At 39.5% G+C, this 22,753-nt stretch overlaps 1 protein-coding gene across 1 annotated transcript in view; it reads left to right on the plus strand.

Moving 5' to 3' along the window:
- PARD3B (par-3 family cell polarity regulator beta) overlaps positions 1 to 22,753 on the plus strand; it is a 657,306-nt gene that overhangs the window by 481,546 nt on the left and 153,007 nt on the right. The window contains exons 17-18 of the mRNA XM_065413438.1: positions 319 to 525; positions 1,449 to 1,686. Coding sequence (XP_065269510.1) covers positions 319 to 525; positions 1,449 to 1,686 — 445 coding nt within the window. The remainder of the gene's footprint in view (positions 1 to 318; positions 526 to 1,448; positions 1,687 to 22,753) is intronic.

Genomic DNA, 22,753 nt, shown 5'->3' on the forward strand with positions numbered 1-22,753 from the left:
GATAAAGAGATTGCAGTACAGTACTTGTAATGGGGGAATTGAAAAATACTATTTCTTTTGTTTTCAAAAATAAATATAAAGTGAGCACTGTACATTTTGTATTCTGTGTTGTAATTAAAATCAATATATTTAAAAATATAGAAAACATCCAAAAATATTTAAATAAATGGTATTCTATTATTGCTTAACCATGCGATTAATTAATTTTTTAATCACACAATTAATTGTGATTAATTTTTTTAATTGCTTGACTGCCCTAATTGTATTACTTTTATTTCTATGTACTTTAAATGTAAACATTAAGTTTTCCTTCCCCAGAATCTCCTGGCAAAGATTTTGGTCCCACTCTGGGCTTAAAAAAGTCCAGCTCCCTGGAGAGCTTGCAGACGGCTGTGGCTGAAGTCAGGAAGAATGAACTTCCTTTCCACAGACCCAGGCCTCACATGGTCCGTGGTCGGGGCTGTAACGAGAGCTTCAGAGCTGCCATTGACAAATCTTATGATGGACCTGAAGATGCAGAAGAGGGTATGCTGTTTCATGTACTTATTTGGGAAACTTTCACCAGTTAGTACAGACTAAGGCTCCATTCAGCAAAGCATTCAAAGGAGGTGCTTAAATCCAGTTGAAGGCATTGTGCATAAGTGTTCTGCTGAATTAGGGCCAAATTACTGTGTATGCTGTCCTAGGGCCTGAGCCAACTTCCACTGAAGTCTCGGCAGTGAGTCTCATCCTTTTCCTTTGCAGCTCCCTTTTCCATACGGAGACCACACCAGAACCCCCTCCCGTCTAGCAGGAGCCCTGTTTAGCAATACAGGAAGGACAGAGTAGCCACAACACCTTGACCCCACTTGTTCATGACACCTATGGGGGTCACAATCGCCAGACTGGGAACCCCCTGCTTTACAGCATGAACTGCATCATTATGTTCAGTTCTTGAGTTCCTAAAGTGAAACTACCCTAGCTCTCCTCTAAACAGTCAGAGAAATTGTCTTGCTGTTCCTTTTAGAGACATCAGAAATAGCCTGAGAGCAAGGAGTGACTGCATTAGTTTTGTACAGTAGTTAGGATATGCAGGTTCTTAGAACCTCTTGTTGAAATAAGCTCTCGCTGTTTGTGTCCCAGCTTGCGGGCTTTCTTGACTTGATGGAAGTTAACAAGCCAGATTTCAAAAAGAAGAATGTTTTACCACATGTCAAGATTTTCATACCAGAAATAATAACTAGAAAATAAGTAACTATAATAATTCTGTGCTTAATTGACAATAGAGCCCTGCTTGAATTAACTAGATATATGTTTAGTCTGCTTTTTTAAATGATACGATTAAATGAACGTGCATTATGAACTATTGCAGCACTTTATTCTACACTGATTCCCTATTGCTCGTTTGCATTTTCCTGATTATAAATGGCCCATAACCATTTTTACTGATTCTCTTTCTGTCTCTGCAGATGGTCTGTCTGATAAGAGCTCTCTCTCTGCTCAAGAAACTCAGAACTTTGAATCAGCCCCGCAAGGGAATCCTGAACTAGAAGATGTAGAAACCAAGGCAAAGAAAGACAAAAAAAATAAAGAGAAGGAGAAGAAAAAAGGAAAGAGCAAAGCTAAAGTCAAAGAGAAGAAAAGGAAGGAAGAAAATGAAGATCCAGAGAAGAAAACGAAGAAGAAGGGTTTTGGTGCCATGTTGAGGTATGGTTCTTGTGCTTAAAACATATGCACGCGCGCACACGCACACATATTTTCCTGAAGAAGCTCATGAAAATATTCTGTGAAATCACTGATGATCTCAACAAGCAGACAAAAATGTTTGTCAGTTAAAAAGAAAGCACTATCGATTTTTATACCAAACCATTAGCTAAGGAAAAAGACCTTTAGCTGGCAAAACTTTTTGTGCCCTTGGAATTCATGTGCATTTGGTAGGAAAACTGTATGAGGCTTGAGCATAAAGAAAATATAAGGGAAAAATGCATTTGGGGGGAATGTTTGCTATTTCCAGGTATTACATTAAACTTTTGGACACTACTGGTATATTCTGGCCTGTAGGCCAACCTAGTATGGAACAAAACCTTGGTGCATAGTTTAAATGGAAGAAGTGTTTTGCTGTAACCTCAGAAATTCTACTACAAAGATGCCCCACAGATCATGCTTTTCAAAATATAAAGATTGGAACATACAAACTAGAGCTTTTGTTTCCCCTTGATGTCCTTGATACACAGAATAAGGAGTTTGTTTCCAAAGTGTTATGTGCAAGGACTTCGCTGTTTTTCTTCCACATAATGTCAATACAACCCTATTAAATTTGTGCACACCATTTAGAAATTTTCCACGTGTTTATGGACTGCCAGGGTATCATTGTCCAAACTATACGTGCACAAGTGTATACTTAATTTGCACATACAGTTACCACAATGATTAATGAGAATAAGATAGCTGTCCATAAATGCACAGATATGCATACTATTTGAATAATTATACATGCTAACTAAGTGTGCAATTTGCACACACATTTGTGTTCATAGAGTTTAAAGAAATCTGTCTTAAAATGAATCTGTCAGGTTTTTTTTTTAATTAATTATAATAGTGAGCTCTTCAACAGCTCTTCTCTTTGTGTATCTTTAGTCTCATATCTGCTTTTGTGCTCCCGTTAACCCTGTAGAGCTAATAAAGTGTGAGAATGGAAACTGGATTGCACGCTAATTTGGCAAAAATATAATTATTCTGGCTCATGCATCACCAACAGATCCGTTGACTAAGATCCACATTCAAAATCTTTATTACTGGTGAAGATGTATGCTTGATTTCAGATCCAAGATCGAGTTTGTTCGGTTGGCAGTGTTATTGATAAACAAGAAACATGGAACCAAAGGACTCCAGTACTACTGATTCACTTTTTAGAGTATAACTTCACTTCAAGCAAAAGTAATACTGTTTTTCTAGAGAGAGATAACAACATGAAATCTGCATGTTTCATATTTTGACTATATGCATATATTATTCATCTGAACTTTTCCCACAGTTAGATTTAATTTTGATAGGGAGTCTTATCAACTGATATTTTTCATTATTACTGTTTACTATATATCCATCAAGCATGACAAAGGGACAGGACAAAGATGGAATTCCTGCCTCAAATTGTTTACAGTCTAAATTAAGACGCATGGAAAATGGAGGTGACAAGATTAGATGGAACAGAAGAAGGGAAGTTTGTAGGCAAGGACAATATAATTGTGTACTCGGGAAGTTTGTAGATGCTTCTAAAGAGTAACTAAGGGTTTTCTTTTTGTTTTTCATTTGTTTTGTGTTTTTAAAACATGATTATAATTTATATCTGTTTTACTGTTAGGGGGCTATCACTTAAAAGCTCTCTTGAAGAGTGGATTTTGAGAAGGGACTTGGAGGAGGAGCAGGTGGAGGCATGATGGGTCCCAGCCATAGAGGGGAGCATGAAACAAGGAATGGAGATGAGCAATTTGGGCTGAGCAACGAGGGCATTTGAGGAAATAAGAGTAGGATTTAGCAAAGCACCTAAGTGACTCAGAACACGTCTTATTGACTCTCAAATCAAACCTACATGGGGGAGGGGCAAATGCAGACAGGTATTGTGTGGGGGGAGGCAATTGTGGATGGCCTTAAAAGCATGAACAAGGAGCTTTGGGGCACAAGTGAAGGAATTTTAGAAGGAGACTGAGTATTGTGATAGCATTAGGTATCAGAGGTGATATTCACAGCAAAGTTTTGGATTGATTAGAGTGAGGAGAGTGTCAGGAGGGTCAGAAAGAAGGGGATTGAAGTAATAAAGGTTCAGGATGATCAAGGATTTTAGCAGCAGGAATGTAAAGAAAGAGGCAGATTTTTAAGATGTTAGAGGTGAAACTGGCATGATTTAGTGGTAGAACATCTGTAGGGTAGAGAGAGGAGAAGATGAAGATGACACAAAGGTGGTGAGTGCTACATGGAGGATGGCAGATAATAGTTAATATTTATAGCGAAAGAAGTGGTGGGAAGTTTTTTTTATTTGTTTTGTTTTGTTTTTTTAATAAAGAAAGTCGAGTTCAGTTTTTGACATGTTGAATTCCAGCTGGCAGCAGGACATGTCATAGGAGTTATCAGAAATACGAGTGCAAACAAGGAAGAGAAAGTTTGGATGGAGATAGAAACCTGGGAGTCTGCATTGTAGAGATGGTAGTTCTAGTTACGAGGTTGCCCCAAAAAAGTGTAGAGTGAGTGGAGGATGAGGGCAAAGGATGTAACCCTGTGGTAGACTGACAGAGGAAGGGAGGAAGTGCCAACAGAGGAGACACTGAAGGAGCAGCTAGAAGAAGTAGCAGGAGAACTGGCAAAGCAGAATTGTTGAAACCAAGCAAGGAAGAGGTTTTAAGAAGGGTGGTTCTGCCATGTTGACGGTCCCAGATCTAGGAAGATAACAATGGAGAAGCAGCCTTGAGATTTGGTCAGGAAGAGATAATTGTTAACCATGACACAGGTCATTTCAGTGGAATAGGAGGAAGCTAGACTGTAAAGAGAGAGATAATGACGAGCTGTTCAAGGCACAAATTAATCCATTACCTACTAGGAAAGTTACACTAGGCCGGAGTGGGCCAACTTTTTGGCCCAAGGGCCACATCGGGGTTGTGAAACAGTATGGAGGGCCGGGTAGGGAAGGCTGTGCCTCCCCAAACAGCCTGGCCTCCACCCCCTCCCACTTCCCGCCCCCTGACTGCCCCCCTCAGAGCCCCCAACCCATCCAACCACCCCCTCCTGGGACCCCAACCCCTATCCGCCCCCCGGAACCCTCCCCATCCAACCCCTGTGCTCCTTGTCCCCTGACCGCCCCCTCCCAGGACCGCCCCCTATCTAACCCCTCCCCCCCGCTCCCTGTTCCCTGACTGCCCCGACCCCTATCCACACCCCCGCCCCCTGACAGGCCTCCCCCCCGGGACTCCCACGCCTATCCAACCCCCCCGTTCTCCGTCCCCTGACTGCCCCCCCCCAGAACCTCCACCCCATCCAACTGCACCCTGTCACCTGACCGCCCCCCCAGGACTCCCCGCCCCTAACCGCCCCCCCCAGGACCCCTTATCCAACCCCACCGCTCCCCGCCCCCTTACCATGCCACTCAGAGTGGCAGGACTGGCTTATTAGAAAGCCTGGGAGGTGGGCAGGCGCAAGCGACAGGCCAGAGCGCTCCCCATGCGGCAGTGCGGCTGCGGGGGTGGAGGGACAGCAGGGGAGGGGCCAGGGACTAGCCTCCCCAGCTGGGAGCTCAGGGGCCGGGTAGGACCATCTCGCCGGCCAGATGTGGCCCGCAGGCCATAGTTTGCCCACCTCTGCACTAGTCTGTGGTGGATATTTTTATGCACTACATGCATACTTACTATGCTGTATATAGCGATTGCATATTTCTCATATCTGTAATATGTCTATGTGAGCTTGCTTGTTTCGCTTGTCAACACCAATGCAGTTTAATGTATTAAAACCACCCCTAACCTTTGTCTTCAGTACGAAAAAAGTAACTGCTGCTATAGCCTTTCTCAGTTGAGATTTCTGAACATATTGGAATCGCTGCTGAACACTTTCCCCTCCCCCCCCCCTTTTAACAACAGAAAATATCAAAGCTGTTACCAGTTGCTAACAGATTTCACTTAGTTCCTCATCTGTTGCTCAGCTGCTATTTACTTGTGGATTGTGAATTTTTTTTTTTTAATTAAAAAAATAATTGCTTTCCTGCTAAATTTCTCATGGATTGAAGTTTTATTTAGGTGGATATGATTCAGGGAGACCATCAAGCAAGCATGCTTGTATTGTTCTAATCACTGTTTAAAAACTCAGTGTTATGTTTTACACAGTTAAACATGGACTGTCAGCTTCCACGTTTTCTGGGATTACCCCTTTTGGCCAGGTGTGAGATTTTTAAACATAGCTGAAGCTGGTTCTCAATTTGACAGTTTTTTAAAATCTATAATAGCGTTTGACAGTGTTTAGTTGCAGGACACTTCATTGTACGATGTTTGATGTTCTACTTCTTGGTAGTAAGGGCTAAGTATTGTGGGTAGTGATGTATTTATGACCTCCCTCAATATTGGCCCATATATGTACTATCCAAAGAATAACAGACATCTACTTGCGTAAGATGTTTGCATTTAGCATTAGCTCACATAGCATCATTATGTATTTTACCGTACTCTGTTACATTGGCTCATAATGACTTATTAAGTGACCCAACACAAGACAACATAATGAAAGTTATTTGATGTTGTATATCAGGTAATAATTACTGTATATTAAATATTGTCATTAATGGAGCTGTTATTGAATTTATGCCATAACGTCAGGAAAAGCCAATGTCTAGCACCAAGCAATTACTCTTTTTGAATATACCAAAATATTCTCATTCAGTTACACTCTAAACTTTTATGTATTCCATAGAAACCCGTAACAGCAGCGAGATTAGACAGTATCCCATTAAGTTCTCAGTTCAGCCCTTTCTTCCTGCACTAATCATTGTTTCAGGCCATGGCAAGGTTTGGGGAGGCGTGCTCTTCCTCAAGTCAACTCTCTTCATCTTGAAGGATTCTTCATTTGCATGAGAAACTGTGTGCTGTAATGACATACTTTATGCTTTAAATAAGGCATTGTGTCATTCATTGTTTCAGAATTGCATCTAAGCCCTTTCTAAATTACTCTTTTGGCTATTTTGAAGGGTTAATTAACCCCTTGGTGCAGGGCATTGGAATTTCCTGATGTTGAACACTAATGTAAAATGCATTAGCACTTAGCATTGGGAGCTCTGGACAGATCTAACCAAGAGGTTAATCTAGGAAAATATCTTTTTCTAGAGTTTGCTAGGTGAGGGACTCTAGATTCTTAATTTGTGGTCTATAGTTATTTAATTGTCCTGCCTGTCATTATATACCCTCCCCACAAAGCTGGGCTTTAACTCAGGTTTCAAATTAAGTTAAAGACTGAACCTTTAAATCACCAAGGGAATGTGACATCTGTCCTACTCTGTCCCTGATCCCACCACAGCTGCTACGGGCCTAGTGTATAATAAATGTAACATGTCTATGGCCCTGTTGTTACCTTTTCCAGATAGGGTTGTAAAATTTCTGGATAGCCATTCAACTTTATGGGTAAGAAGGTAAGTTAGCTAATGGACTGCAGCCATGCCAGTGAAATTTTAATAGCTAGTTCCCTGCAGGCAGAGGCCAACAGGCTGCAGTCATGATGTTTTGCTGTAGTACCAGACCAACTGTGTACTTGATGATGATTCAGAGGCAAAAGGACAGCCAAACTGGCGCGCACAGGGAAGAAGCTTCTCATTCTTTTTTCAGTCTGGGTTCAGAAGCCCACTGAAAAGAAGAACTCTTGTCTTAATGTAACATAGCTCCATTTGTACAATTAGCTTTACTGGACTGGTATCAGTAAAAAAAAAAAAAAAAAAAAAAAAAAAAAAAAAAAAAACTAGATTTGCATGTCAGTGGCCACTGCCGTTCACATAAGTGGTTCTGTGTGTTGGGAACAAGAAATAGAGAAGAGAATATTAGTTACGGTCACTTTTTTCCTCTTTGGAAATGCTACTTTTCCTCACATAACAATTCATCTTAAATTATTTACTTTCCTTTTCACAATATGAGCCATGAATATTTTATTTTTTGTACTCTTAATTTGCCAATTTTCCTTTGAGCTAAGTGCCCTAGTGATTTTAATTTTTCATTTTAGTTGGAAGAGAGAAATGACCCTCGTTCCCTCTATTCCCTCCCCCTGTTATTACCATTACAGGCCTTGTACTCAGAATGATACTTTTTATGACTGGCCGTGTTGATCCTGTAATGGTATTGCAGAGTAGATAGCATAATATTCAGATACTGACTTCCATTAAGTGTAGCGGTGTGATACCTTATATTATCATTTTTTTTTAGCCTGTGTTGCCTTGCAAAGTTAAGCGTTTGTGAGAAAAGTTAGCAATATAACGTAGACAGATAGGGCAAATAATAGCTATCTGCTGCCTGGAGAGAAATTTAATATGTATAGAGAGAGTGATGGAAATAAATAGGTAGACATGGGTAAACAAAAAAGAGACAACTAGATTAAATTATAATCAGATTAATTTAGGGTGATTTTAGAGTCATTTGTATCTCAACTAATAGAGAAATCTGAGACAGATTGTGTCCTTTTGTATTTGGTGGAGAGGACCAGTTGAGGTGGCCAGCATTCTGGGAAGCTGTTAAGCTATTATGAGACCTTAATTTCCTTTCATCTGTTAAGCACATCTACTGTACAAATATCTCAGTAAAATAAAACTGTTTATTTTAGTGTGTACAGAAGGGGGGGAGGTTGCAGCTAATGAATTTAAAAAGGTATTGGTGGTTTGTCCAATCATTTTTTTTTTAAACTGAATGATGTATGACATGTTCCTCCTCCTCCTCCACAGTATTGATGACTACTTAGTTATGTTTATACTTTGTCCAAAGCAGAGACAAGAGGATTTTTCTATACTAAAAATGATCATGCAGACTGCCTACTAAAGACTTATTTGTTTAATTAGGGGTCTGTTCTCCTCTTAATATGCATGCATAAATCTCATTAATGTTAATGAGACTTATACAAGTGCACTGAAGAATAGACCCCTTATTCTCATTACTTCACTTGGATAATGAGATATTTGCTTAACAGATCAGAGCACAAAGTCCAGCTTGATTATTTTTAAAGACTAGAAATCACAAACTTGTATTTTGAGAAGCAAAGTATACTTTTATAAAATAGCTGCATCTCTACTTCAAGTTAAAATACCATTATTTAATATGTAATTAAATGAATACAATTGAGAGCTGTATCTTTAAAGGACAATTTGCATACTCATTTCCTTGAGATATCTACTTAAATATACACACACATGCTTAATTTTCATGTCTGTGTATGTAGTGCTTGTTAAAATATGGGCTCTAGTTTAACAAGCAGGACTTTCCTGGGGATGACAAGCTTCTCACAGGCTTTTCTGGGCTTCTGTGTTCGAGTTAGTGCATGACTGAATCTACAGGGCACTAACTCGCCGTGTTGCTCCTGCTACTGAATTCACTATGGAACTTAGTGTGCAATAGCAAGGTCCACGCGATGTGTTAATGCAGTGGTGCCCAAACTTTTCCTGTCACGCCCGCCCCCTTAACAGTAATGGAATCTGTCTGCGTCCCCCTCCATTACGGCACAGTTGGCTCAGCGGAGAAGCTTGGGCTGAAGGTGGAGTTGGTGACTGAACTGGGGATAGGGGAGGAGGTGGGGCTAGAGACGGAGCTGGCCTGGGGGTGGAGAGGGGGAGAGTGGAGCTGTGGATGGGGGCAGAGTGGAGCTGGGGTTGGAGCTGGGCTGGGGGCGGAGTGGAGCTGGGGCTGGGGCTGGGACTGGACGGGTGGCGGAGCAGGGGCCGGAGTGGAGTTGTGGCTGAGGACAGAGCCGGGCTGGGGGCAGAGCAGTGGGTGGCACTCCCTCCCCACTCCCCGTGGGGGCTGGCCCAGGTCCCACCTCATGCCCCCATGCAAAATTCCTCCACGTTTCCCTAATTGGGCACGCCCCACAGTTTGGGGACCACTGTGTTAATGCACGGCAGGCTAGCATGCTACACATTCACACCCTGGTTGGCAGCATATAAACCCACCATATAGACCAGACCTCAGCCTCCAATTTTCTTGTTTCCCAGAGTACTCCTCTGTGGAAGTGGCCTAACACATACTGCAAGATGAGTCCTTGAAGTGTTTCCTCATTGGGTACACTTTAGTGTTGTGTTTATTCTTCATTCAATAGACTTTTCCATTACTCATTTTAACATCCTTTATCAACAAGAAATAAATACAGTACAAGTACCAGACATTAATTCTACCTTTAAAGAACAGTATTTTTTCTTTGGCTCATGTACTTCAATAATTCTTGCTACATAAATAAAGAAAAAATACTTAACAGCAAATTTATAGAAATAGGGACATATAATGGGAATACTAACAGATTCCTTAACTACAAAGTTTTGGCAGGTGCCAGTTTAACAGGTATTGCCATTAACAGCCATCTGTACAGAAAGTGAAATGTACTTATCTCACTGAATTATGATTTATGCCAGACAAAGCAGTCAAACTAAAGTAATATTTATTTTATAATACAGAGACATTGATTAAATGCACATGGCATCTCAAATCCAATTGACATTTTAAATCGCAATGATTACAGACATGCAGGCATTTATTTAACTATTGCTTTAAAAAATATGTCTTACTGTTAATAGACGAAAGTCAGGCCTTGCCAGTATTTTTTTTAGCAGGCTGACCTTTTGTTTTGCTGACATGTAAAAGGGAGCAAAGCTGACTTCTAGATAATCATAATTTTAGAACATGTGGAGTTACAGTCACTTAAGAATACCAGACCCCTTTGAGCCACTCTTCCCCACACTCCTGCTCCTTTTTCTCAGTGGAGGATGTTAGAGGAGGATAGTCCAGAGAGGAAGAATAGTCCAGTGGATACAGTATTAGCATGGGACTTGAGAACCCTAGATTCAGTTCCCTAGTCTGCCACAGACTATCTGCGGCACCTTGGGAAAGTCATGTGGGACCAGATTTTTAAAGGTATTTAGACACCTAACTCCCATTGATTTTGATGCCTCAATTCTCTACTTGTACAGTGGGGATAATATCACTTCCCTACCTCACAAGGTAGCTGTGAGGATAAATACATTAAAGATTGTGAGATGCTCAGATACTACAATAATAGATGTCATATAAGTACTTTAGATCGTTTTCTTTCTTAAAAATATAAGATGATCTGGCATGACTTCCCCCAGCCCTTTTTCCTCCAGCTCCCTAGTATACACTCCTCCTCTTCTCCTGTCACTGAGACTTTCTGCCTGCTTTCTTCCAGCCTTTCATCTCTTTACCTCCATGGTGTCTACTCTCACCTCCCCTCTCAATTCTCTCCTCAACTTCTCATTCTCAGTAGGTTCTTTTCTCCCCAAGTATTAGCATGCTTTAAACTCCCCTATCTTAAAAAATGACCCACTCTCAAGCCATTACCCTATCTTTCTCCTCCTCTTTGTCTCCACCTCCTTGAACATGCTGTCTACAATCATCATCTGAATCTCCTTTCTTGCAGTTTCTTGACCCTACCTAATCAGGCTTCAACCCTCAACACTCCACTGAAACTGTTCTTGCCAGAGTCTCTAATGACTTCTTCTTAGCCAGTCTCTGGGCCTGTGTTCTGTTATCCTCCTTGACATGTCAGAAGCTTTTAGCACTTTTAGCTTTTAGAATGTCGAGATCTGACCTTCATTAGCTTCTGCTCTCTGTTCGCTCAGGTTCTCCTATTCCTCTGATTGCTCCAGCTAAGTCTTGTTTCTTAATTGTCCTCTTCACTTTTCCCCCTTTCTCTGGGTATCTCGCAAGGCTCCATTTGTGGTCCCTTCCTCTCCCTCTACTCCCTATCTATAATGAGAAAACTGAGGCACAGAGAAATTAAGGCAAGGTCACAGAGGACGTCTGGCAGCCATTGCTATGTGGAATTCTAGGTAAATGATGACTATGCTGAGAAAGTAACAGGTTTTTTAGATAAAGGAAATGCGGTGGATCTAATATACCTCGATTTCAGTAAAGCGTTTGATACGGTACCGCATGAGGAATTATTGGTTAAATTGGAAAAGATGGGGATCGATATGAAAATCCAGAGGTGGATAAAGAACTGGTTAAAGGGGAGACTCCAGCGGGTCGTACTGAAAGGTGAACTGTCAGGTTGGAGGGAAGTTACCAGTGGAGTTCCTCAAGGTTCGGTTTTGGGTCCGATTTTATTTAATCTATTTATTACTGACCTCGGAACCGAATGTAGGAGTGGGCTGATAAAGTTTGCGGATGATACAAAGTTGGGAGGTATTGCCAATTCGGAGAAGGATCGGGATATCCTGCAGGGAGATTTGGATGACCTTGTAAACTGGAGTAATAGTAATAGGATGAAATTTAATAGTGAGAAGTGTAAGGTTATGCATTTAGGGATGACTAACAAGAATTTTAGTTATAAGCTGGGGACGCATCGGTTGGAAGTAACGGAAGAGGAGAAGGACCTCGGAGTCCTGGTTGATCGCAGGATGACTATGAGTCGGCAATGTGACGTGGCCGTGAAAAAAGCTAATGCGGTCCTGGGATGCATTAGGCAAGGTATTTCTAGTAGGGATAAGGAGGTGCTGGTTCCGTTATACAAGGCACTGGTGAGACCTCATTTGGAGTACTGTGTGCAGTTCTGGTCTCCCATGTTTAAAAAGGATGAATACAAACTGGAACGGGTACAGAGAAGGGCCACTAGGATGATCTGAGGAATGGAAAACCTGTCGTATGAAAGGAGACTCGAGGAGCTCAGTTTGTTTACCTTAACCAAAAGAAGGCTGAGGGGGGATATGATTGCTCTCTTTATCCCTCCCCCCTTTAGGGGGGAGGGATAGCTCAGTGGTTTGAGCATTGGCCTGCTAAACCCAGGGTTGTGAGTTCAATCCTTGAGGGGGCCACTTAGGGATCTGGGGCAAAATCAGTACTTGGTCCTGCTAGTGAAGGCAGGGGGCTGGACTCGATGACCTTTCAAGGTCCCTTCCAGTTCTAGGAGATAGGATATCTCCATTAATTTTAAATATATCAGAGGGATAAATACCAGGGAGGGAGAGGAATTATTTCAGCTCAGTACTAATGTGGACACGAGAACAAATGGATATAAACTGGCCATCGGGAAGTTTAGGCTTGAAATTAGACGAAGGTTTCTAACCATCAGAGGGGTGAAGTTCTGGAACAGCCTTCCGAGGGAAACAGTGGGGGCGAAAGACCTCTCTGGCTTTAAGATTAAGCTTGATAAGTTTATGGAGGGGATGGTTTGATGGGATAACGTGCCATCGCTGGTAATTAGTAACAATGGTCAATGATGGGATATTAAAAGTTACTACAGAGAACTTTTTTCCGGAGGGTCTGGCTGGAGAATCTTGCCCGCATGCTCGGGGTTCAGCTGATCGCCGTATTTGGGGTCAGGAAGGAATTTTCCTCCAGGGTAGATTGGCAGAGGCCCTGAGGTGTTTCGCCTTCCTCCGCAGCACGGGGCAGGGGTCGCTTGCTGGAGGATTCTCTGCGACTTGAAGTCTTTAAATCATGATTTGGGGACTTCAACAGCTGAGTCAAGGGAGAGAATTATTCCAGGAGTGGGTGGGTCCGCTTTTGTGGCCCGCATCATCATCAGACTAGATGATCATAATGGTCCCTTCTGACCTTAAAGTCTATGAGTCTATGATTCTGTATAATTTGTGGTGAGATATATATTGCTGCCTATTGCCAGTAGTCTAGGAACTTTAAAAAATGTGTTTTGAGTCTTGAAAGTTGACTCACAAGTTGAATAGTAGTCTGTGTATATGTATAGTATCTGTTATACAAAGTTCTGAGACTGTACTATAGCTCTTCACTATTTAACTTCAGCGTTAGTTTTGAAGTAATATACCGTAGTCTTGTGCCCTTTATTGTTCTGTATTTGAAGGTAGTGGAGACCTGGCCTTGCACTAACCCCGGATTATCAGATTTATAGGTAATAAAGTGAAAATAGAGTTGTAAAAATTATTTTCCAGTGACAGATGGCCAGTAGAGTTGTATAGAGACTTTTTTTTCTGGTAAGAAAATAACAAGGTAAAAGGCAAGCTGTACTTCTTTGTATTCTTTCCGCTCCACAACCGTGTTTTGTTGTTTTTTTGTTTTGTTTTTCATCGTCTGGAAACCTGGATGCTTTTGCTGTTGGAGTTGTTTAATATAACTGACATACTAATGTTCTGCATTGAATTAAAAACTAGATTGATGAATAAACTATTCAAAGAAATCCACTTTCCTTTATTCTCTTGTTGTGGAAGGGTGTGTCCCTTAAAGTGCCGCTCAGCCTCCCTGACAACCAACAAAAGGTGACTGAGAGGGTTCACTGGGTTAAAATATATTTAGTCTTGTTAGAGATACATGTTAACATGATTGATTTTTTTTTTTTAATGTGACTGACACTATAAAATAACAATCTAAATGTGAGAGCTTTGTGACAAAAGGTGGAGATTTTGCAGTACGGTACTTCCCATTGCATTTCTGTAAAGCAATAATTCATGTCCATAAAAGGACCAGGAAATGTGATATTTCCTTGAGGCTGGAAGTAACCTGCTTGACCTAAATTACTCTAAAATAAATTAGTAATTATTTCTTTCCCGTAAAAAAGTTAAGAGCAATAGATTAATTCACTAGCCTTTCTCCTCTGGACACAATTTTTTCTTAGTGTCTACCTGTTTAGTCTTTTTCTGCTTCCTAGTGGATATTTGTCTCTTCATAAAGCCACTCTTCACCTGGAACACTTCAGCCTGCTTAACAAAGGGTCAGGACTGCAATGGTAGATCCAGACTGAAATGCTTTGAAAAGTTACGTGGAGAAATTTTCAAGCATGGTACTCTGTGTCTGCCTATAGCCACTAGTGTTAACCACTTTCATCATGTATAGTAAATATTTGCTGAATTCATTTAAATTTAAAATAGCAGTTTTAAATCCTTCAAACAATAGATAATACTGTATCTGTGGCATCCTTAATATGAACACCGATGGTGTTTTATGAAATCTCCCCATTATGATGTTTGTAATTCTTGCAGACTGGTTCTGTGTGAAACTGCCTAATTTGTTGATTTGCATGTGATGTATGTTATACCCAGTGAGTAGTGAAAACCGATCTGGCATGCCTCTTCCTAGTTCTGAATGGATAACTGGCTTTAGTCCTTACTAAAGTCCCATACTTCAGCGTTCTAGACCTTTCTGGATTTTTGGCAGGGAGAGAGAGGAAGCCGTGCTGTGATGTAATATGTGATCTATCATCCCAGTTAGAAGCACATCACATTTTAGACAGTTTGAAATACGCTAAAAATATTTCAGTGGAGGTGTGTGTGTGTGTGTGTGTGTGTGTGTGTGTGTATAATCCTTCACATTTATTTTAGTTGAAATACTGGCTTCCTCTTATCTTGTGAAAGTATTCAAACTGGAGTGAATGGGTTTTAATCATTTCTGGGTTTAGCGCGGAGTTAAAAAAAAATTGTAAGTGGATGATCCTGTCATAGTGGAAAAAAATCACTACAGACTAGGCCCTACTGTGGAAAACTTACGTCATACTATAAACTGCTGTCCACACACTTGCTCCATTTTCAGTTGGGTACACAGACAAGTTAATCTTTGACTGGAGGAAGTTTTTTTTTTTTTTTTAAACTACAAAAAGTAAAAAATAAAATATCTGTGGGCTGAGGTTTGGATAGTTAAAGGTTCAGGACTTACCTCTGCAGTTAATTAACTTACAGATATCTCAGTCCAACACCAAGCAAAGGAACATGCAATAAATACAACTCTACTATCAATACATTATCTTTTTTTTGGTCTAGATTTTTATTAAAACACTGTATGTACACACATAGTAAAAGTTAAAATTAGAGCATTTAACCATCTCTTCTGAGATGTGTGTATGTATATAATGTATAATATATAGTGAAGGTCCATAAAATTACTGTTTTAAATTCCTAGCTATATTCACACACAGACCCTGTGGATCGATATGAGTCACCTGAAATCTAATTAATTTAGTTTTCAGAAGAACACTACACATCTTTTTCGGAAAAATTAGGTATTATTATTCTGTCTCTTAACTCTTATATAATGCTTTGCATCAGTTGATCTCAAAATGCCTCACAACCATTCATGTGTCTATCCTCACCACACCCTTGTGAGAAAGGGAAATGTTATTAGCTCCATTTTACAGATATGTAACTTGAGGCACAGAGAAGCTAAGTGACTTGCCCAAGATCCCACACAAAGTTTTTGGCAGAGCAGGGAATTGAACCAGGATCTCCCAAGTCCTAGTAGGTGCTCTTACCATTGGCCGTCCTTCATATCAGTGTTTGTAAGCAGGGATAACACATTTGAGTCATGGGATGTCAGTGTTTTTTGTTTTTTGGTGTGGGAAGGATGCCTGTTACAGAGAGGGAAAATTAAGGAATAAAGAAACCAAGAATAATCTTGTGGAGAAAACTCATTATGAAGTGAAAACTAATATGAAGATCCATTAGCCATACGGTGTCTTCCCTTAGAGATGTCTTCCACAGATTTGGGTCCATCAGTCTCTGTGGGCAGACCAATGGCTAATGGATCTTCATATTAGTGGCCTTGGGGGATATTGTAGCTGTTTATACAGTGACTCTTAATTGTCCTTCTCAGATATTTATTTATTGTAAATTGTCATCTCATCAGTCACCTTGGTGACCACATGACCTGTCAGAAGTTATTGGGAAGAGATTAGATCACTCATGATGGTCCTCTCACTGTGAGGCTCTTTGTGGCAGCCATGTGTTGCTTTTTGTTTTGTTTTGTTTTTGACATCTGCAAAGCACTTATCACAGTCGTATCCAAGCATACAGGAATTAAAATACAGTGCAGCTGTTCCAGGTGGTGGACAGCTTGGTGAATTTGGGCTGTCATCATTTGGAAACAGAAAACTCTTCACAGTGAATTTTTTTGACTATCTTCTTTTTGCCGATCAGATTTAGACTGGATCACTCACTTCTATAAAGGTGGGTCCATGCCTAGAAGGGGCAAACATTACATCATCTCTGCTTGAGCTGAGACCAGTTTCATTCATAAGTTTCCATAAAACTTAATGGGAAAATTACTTAAACAGTTCAAAGCTTTAAGCTTAATGAAGCAGGGGAGGCAGAATATAGACACAAAACAAGCCTTGCAAAGGTGTAGCAGAGATCTGTGCCTTAAATATCAGAGAGAATTCTAAACCTTAATCTTTAAAATCTAGAAGTGACCAGTGCCTGAAATGAGTAGTTTACAAGAAAGAGGGAACAATGAAAATGAAATGGACTGTGTAATGCTATACCAATTTATAAACCCAAAGGAGAATGTTAGTGAAGACTAGCAAGAAGATCATGCTTGTGATAAAGCAGAGAAACACTCGAGCTTAGTCACAAAATCTATCAGCCAGTCTCCAATTTGGGAAATATTTAGCAAATGCAATCTGAAGTTTCCAATTATTTACTTGAAATTTGAGTTTAAAAAGTCAGAGTATAAAAAAATACTCCCAAATGTCACAGTCTACAAACCAGTTAAACAGAAGGAAGTGTTTTTCTCAAAGCAAAAAGACCAAAAGTAGAAAACGAAAACTTATTGTATAGCTACAGTAACCTCATATTCTTGCTCAAATAAGACGCTCATGCACTCAGTTGCAAAGATCAGCCAAAGAGAGAAACATTCTAAGGTAGAAGCCTTCAGAAAAAGATCCTCAGGAGGAAACAGACAGACACCTAACACCTAGAAAGAAATGTCAATTGACACATCATCTACATACAGATAATTGAAGCAATGAGATTTAATTAACCACACCAAGTGACTATTGCTATTAAGAATAAAGCAATGGGCCCAGAAAAGAATCCCACTGAATATCCACAGGAAATTTAAAAACGCAAGATAAGAAGAAGAAGAATTTTACCATAGACTACACAGAAAAAGACATTACGTGAGGAAGGACTCAAACCATAAGAGTGCAAAACCACTGGATACCAAATTTAGATGACACTGTATAAACCTCTTACGATCAATTGTATTGAATGGTGCAGACAAGTTACATAGAATCAACACAGATGACAATCCACATAACTGAGCAATAGTAAGATCATTATAGACCTTTAATAAGGCAGTGTCAGTTCAGTATCTATTCAGTCGTAAAATCCAGTTTTTAAATAATCATGTTGGTCTTTTGAAGAAACAGCAAAATTTGATTCAGGTCAATACACTTTTGCAATTTTGAGATATAGAACAAAGAAATTGGGCAAAAATTACTGACAACGTGCAGTTTTATATTAGACTTCTTTAGAACCGAGGCTAGCAATACTTCGATGCTGACGGAAAAATCCCAGAAACCAGGAACAAATTAGTATCACCAGTGATGGGACTGACAATAAAATAAGTTAATTGCTTCAGGGAAAAAATAGAAAGAATAGGGATACGCTGAACAAGTACTCATACTCAGCTCGACTACAGAACTCAAAACAGCAGTGTCAACTGAAGCTGAGTAAAATGGTCAGAATGAAGCAAAAGATGCTAAAGGAAGCCATCGGGAAGCTGGATGCTAAATAATACCCCTAATCTAGCAGAGGACATCCTGAAGCATTCTGACCTTATTAGAGAAGAAATTAGGAAACTTGTCAAGCTAATATGTATTGGTGTGTAACCATAAAACCAAGAAGACATTGCCTTAAGCAGTGTCAAAATCATCCAGGACCAGATTCAAAGCTCACTGAAGTCAATGGGTGTCTCAGTTCACTTCAGTGGGCGTTGGATCAGGCCCCCAAAATTGCCATGGATTATGCCTGTGTGATTCAATTGAACCGATATAAAACTGTTGTTTAGGACTAATGCATTTTCTTTTGGGTTAAAAGGTTACAGTGGAATTTACTCAGAGTTCTACCGAGACTTCAGAGTGAAGCTTTTCCCAAACTTCCTAGAAAGAGCTTAGCTTGAGATAGAGGACTCTTTAAGTGCACTTCTTCCCTGAATAGTGACTCTAAAAGTGGCATGGCCAAGTTCTGTGTTTCTCTCATTAACTCCATATCAGATTTTCTCAATTCACAAGTAAGTTTTAACTGCTAGCCCTGCAAACTCTCCCTGGGATGGGAAAATCAAGACATTTCTTCCTGCTCAGTCATTATCCCCAAATACAAAGTTTTTGAGTCCAGGTGGCTATTCCCTTTGTTAAATCTGCGCAATCCCATTCTCTTGAGTGGCATTTCACAGGTATAATTCAGAGCAGAATTTAGCCTGTTAATTGGAATGGAGTTTACAATTCTTTTGATAATTCAAAATGGGAATAAAATCCTGTTCTCCCTCTTTTAGCTGTGTTGGGTCTGCTAGATTAACAGAATAAAAAGTAGTAAAAACTTGTTTTATTTCTAATGTAAACTAATATAACTGAATTTGAGGGAAGCAGTCTGTTATGTAAGAAGGTAACATTTCTCTTTTGTAGAGCTGGGCAAGAAACAGTTTTCCCTCCCTGCAAGAGTTTGAGATTTCAAAAATTTCCCCATCTTGAAATGGGACAAAAAGTCAATCTCGAAAATTTTCACAAACCAGTACTGGGGAGGTGGGGGGGGAGGGGAGGAGATTCAGATTGGGTAAATTGAAATATTTTATTTTTGATAATTCAGAATGTTTTGTTTCCATTTTGACCTTTTAAAAAAATTTACCCTTTTTTTAGGGTAAGTTAACTAAAATTTCAAATCAAAAAGGCGTTTTGAATTGAAAATGAAACTTTTTGTTTTGAAAATGTCCAAACAGGGCATTCCAATAATTTTGGGGGGTGTGGGGGGGGGGGGGTAAAAAAAATTCAAATTGGGAGCATCTTAGAAACCAAACTTTTTCCCTCAAACAGTTTCTGTTTTGACAACTTGACATTTCTCATGAAAAACATTTCACCTGAAAATTCCCATCCAGCTCTACTCTTGTGTTACTTTTAGAGTACAATTTACTAGCTGGGAAACCAGAGGATTATTAATATGTTAGGAAAATAGCTGTTTTAATGTTGAACCCAAGAGTTAAAATAATAAAATATGCGCAAGATGTGGGGGGAGCAGGGAAAGTACACAGGGGAAAAGCGAAGGATGGTGAATAATCGCTGTTCTCAGAATATGGAGAGAGACTACTAAACTTGAAACTCAATGCATCTATTTGTCTTCTTTGCTTCCTCTCACTTTATTAAAAGATTGACTCACGAAGAGAGTAATCTTGATCTTTTTTTTTTCTTCCTCTCGAAAAGGAAAAAAAAGGATGATGATTTGGGGGCTTCCCAGTAACGCGTCTCATCTTTCTGTCACTTGGAGAAGGTCCACTGAGCAAACCCTCTGCATAGAACGAGCTCTGCTGCGGTGGGGGGGACACAGAGCTCTGCCATTCCCCTTCTCTAGGGCACCAAATGCCATTGGGCTTGGTTCCTGCACACACGTGTAAGGGGATTAAAGCTCCTTGCACCTGCTTTCTTTCTGCTGCCTCCTTCCCATGCAGGTATGGACACAAGTCCCAAGATTGGACTTGCACAACTGATCCCTCACTGTATGAAGGGAAAACAAGGTTACAATTGGTTGCATTAGCCAATGTAAAGTGCCCATGTTAGCCTATGAAAAATATCTAAATCTTTAGCTAGAGAAAAGGTGTAAGTCAACTTCACTGCCTTTGCCCCTTTACATAAGGGACTCTAAGATAATACATTGGGGGGGTAGAGGGGCAGGGATGGCAAAGTCCTCTTAACATAACCATGGCTAGTCAGTAACAAAAGTCTACAAGAAAACACCAATATAATACATATGAATAAGTGAAATAAATATAATTGAAGACAAAATTTGAGGTAAATTAAGGACAGAATAGTCATTAAAACTGTGATTGCCCTTCATTATTTAACACTATTTTTTTTTTTCTTAATTTTAACTTTCTGGCATGTTTTTCTCTTAGTCCAGGAAAGCATTCTCTTTATACTGTAGCTCCCAGAATCCCCGATATGGGATTTTCCTTTGTGTTAATAACTCATGGGTTTGTGTCCAGATATCCTCCTCAGCTTGTTTCGAAAATGAAACTGGGTGTTATGCTTGTTATTGTTCAGTTAGACACAAAGTGAAACAGACTTTGAAAAATCATTTACAGAAGAATTGCTATGACTATTGATGTTTTTTGACAGTCTAATTTCTTCCTACAGGCCTTCTTGCCATCTCTGTCACTGAACAGCAGAAATATATGTGGGGCAGGGAAAAGCATATGAATCCAACTTTTAAATATCCTTTAACTGACCTTAGGCAGACACTTAGATGGAGCTAAGGTTGCAGATGGTCCATATTAACAAGTCTGTTTATATTAGATGATGATGTGCTCTGAGCCTGGTGATTGAGTATTCTTTTACAACACATAAGGAACAGGCTCAGTCCCATTCATTCTTAAAAGAATATGGTGTCAGTTTTTCTTAACATAACCCAGTCCTTTTGATGAGGGGGACGTTTGTCGCTGGTTTAACAGAAGATCGCTTTTTGGGGAAATGATGCTTAAAATCATAGGTTCTGAAGCAGAAACTATCTTTGTCCTTTAGGATACTGATATAAATGCCTAATGCTTTCAGAAAGAAAAGAGCAAGAAAGTCTGGAGAGTCATGTAAAAATTGGATGTTTGTGGCTTTTGGAGTAGACAATATAACATGGGATTGTGATTCAAACTAACTTTAAATGTAATTTAATCTGAGAATTTAGCCACAAACTAAGCCATGTAATGTAGCAGGATATCAATAATACTGTGAGCTTTATTGCTCACATTATGTCAACACATGATCATTTACCTCCAAAAACCTTCATTTTTACTGGGGTAATCTTTTAATAGTGAGTACCTGAATTTTCTATGTAATTCATTACCCCCTGAGCTGTAGTATGAATGGGATATGTTATGGGTTGTCATTATTCTCCATGGTGGCATGGAGAATAGACTGGGGATTTAAATTGCCTTCCACTGCATGAGCTAGATACATTCTGATGACTTGCTGTGAAATTGCATTTAGTTTTGGGGTCTCTGATGCTTCAGAATATAGTACAGTCAGTTGTACTGATGAACAAAGGTATGCGATTTATATAGGTAGACGAGGTAAAATGAAAGAGGACTAGGGGAAAATAAAATTAAAATGTTAGTTGATGTTATTTTTAAAAGTGACTTGTTGAATACATGGAAAGAATAAAAAATTGCTATCAAGAGGAACATAAGTGTAATTGCAGAAATATTATATAACTATGGATATCTATCTATCTATATGTAAAGATATAAAATGTGAGACATAGTATAATCTTAACATTGACATTGTACTCTTATGACTGCACTGGCTCATTACCCATTGCATCAAGGATCCTAAAGTGTTTATTATGCCATTTACCAAATGATAGTTATTTCCAGAACAACTGGCCTCTACTGAATGTACTTGTATTCTGTCCATCTTTAATAATGAAGCCTGCACTTTTCAGCAGAGAAATGATCAGCAGGAAATAAGAGAGAATTGGTAATCTCTTTAGCTCTGCTATTTTACGTTGTTTCATTTGCTTCTCCAAATGTTCATTTAGAGAATTTGGGTATTGTGGATCGGGCAGATGGATCTCTTAGTGGATATTTGAAAGCAGGCTAGAAAACAAATAATTCTCAAGTCAATTGTATACAGCATTTTTCTCGATCAGATCTAAGATTTACCCTGTCCATTTTGGTCTTGTTATAATAATAATAATAATAATAAATAATAAACTACAACTGTATAGCACTTTACAAGCATAAATTAATCACTACAAGATCCCAGCCAGTAAATAATCATTGTTATCACCATTTGATAAATAAGTTAGGCAGGGCCAGTAGAGGTCAAGTGAGTTGTCAAAAGTTCAGGCAGTGACTTAAGAGCACAACCAATTTAAGAACTCGTAAGTTCCTGGCTATATACTGAGTCATAGATTATGTTAACCAAACGGTCATGGTCCTGTTATAGTAAGCAAATTTCAGAAATTAGATGGAGAATGTTAAACAATTTTTATTGTCATATCTCTTAAAAGTAGCATTGATGTTTAAAAAAATACACAGATTTATTTTTAAAGCCTATCTTGGTTTCTAAACATACCTTTGATTAACACTGAAAGAACTTTTAAAAATCC

Source organism: Emys orbicularis, chromosome 11 (assembly GCF_028017835.1).
Source record: "Emys orbicularis isolate rEmyOrb1 chromosome 11, rEmyOrb1.hap1, whole genome shotgun sequence".
NCBI lineage: Eukaryota > Metazoa > Chordata > Testudines > Emydidae > Emys > Emys orbicularis.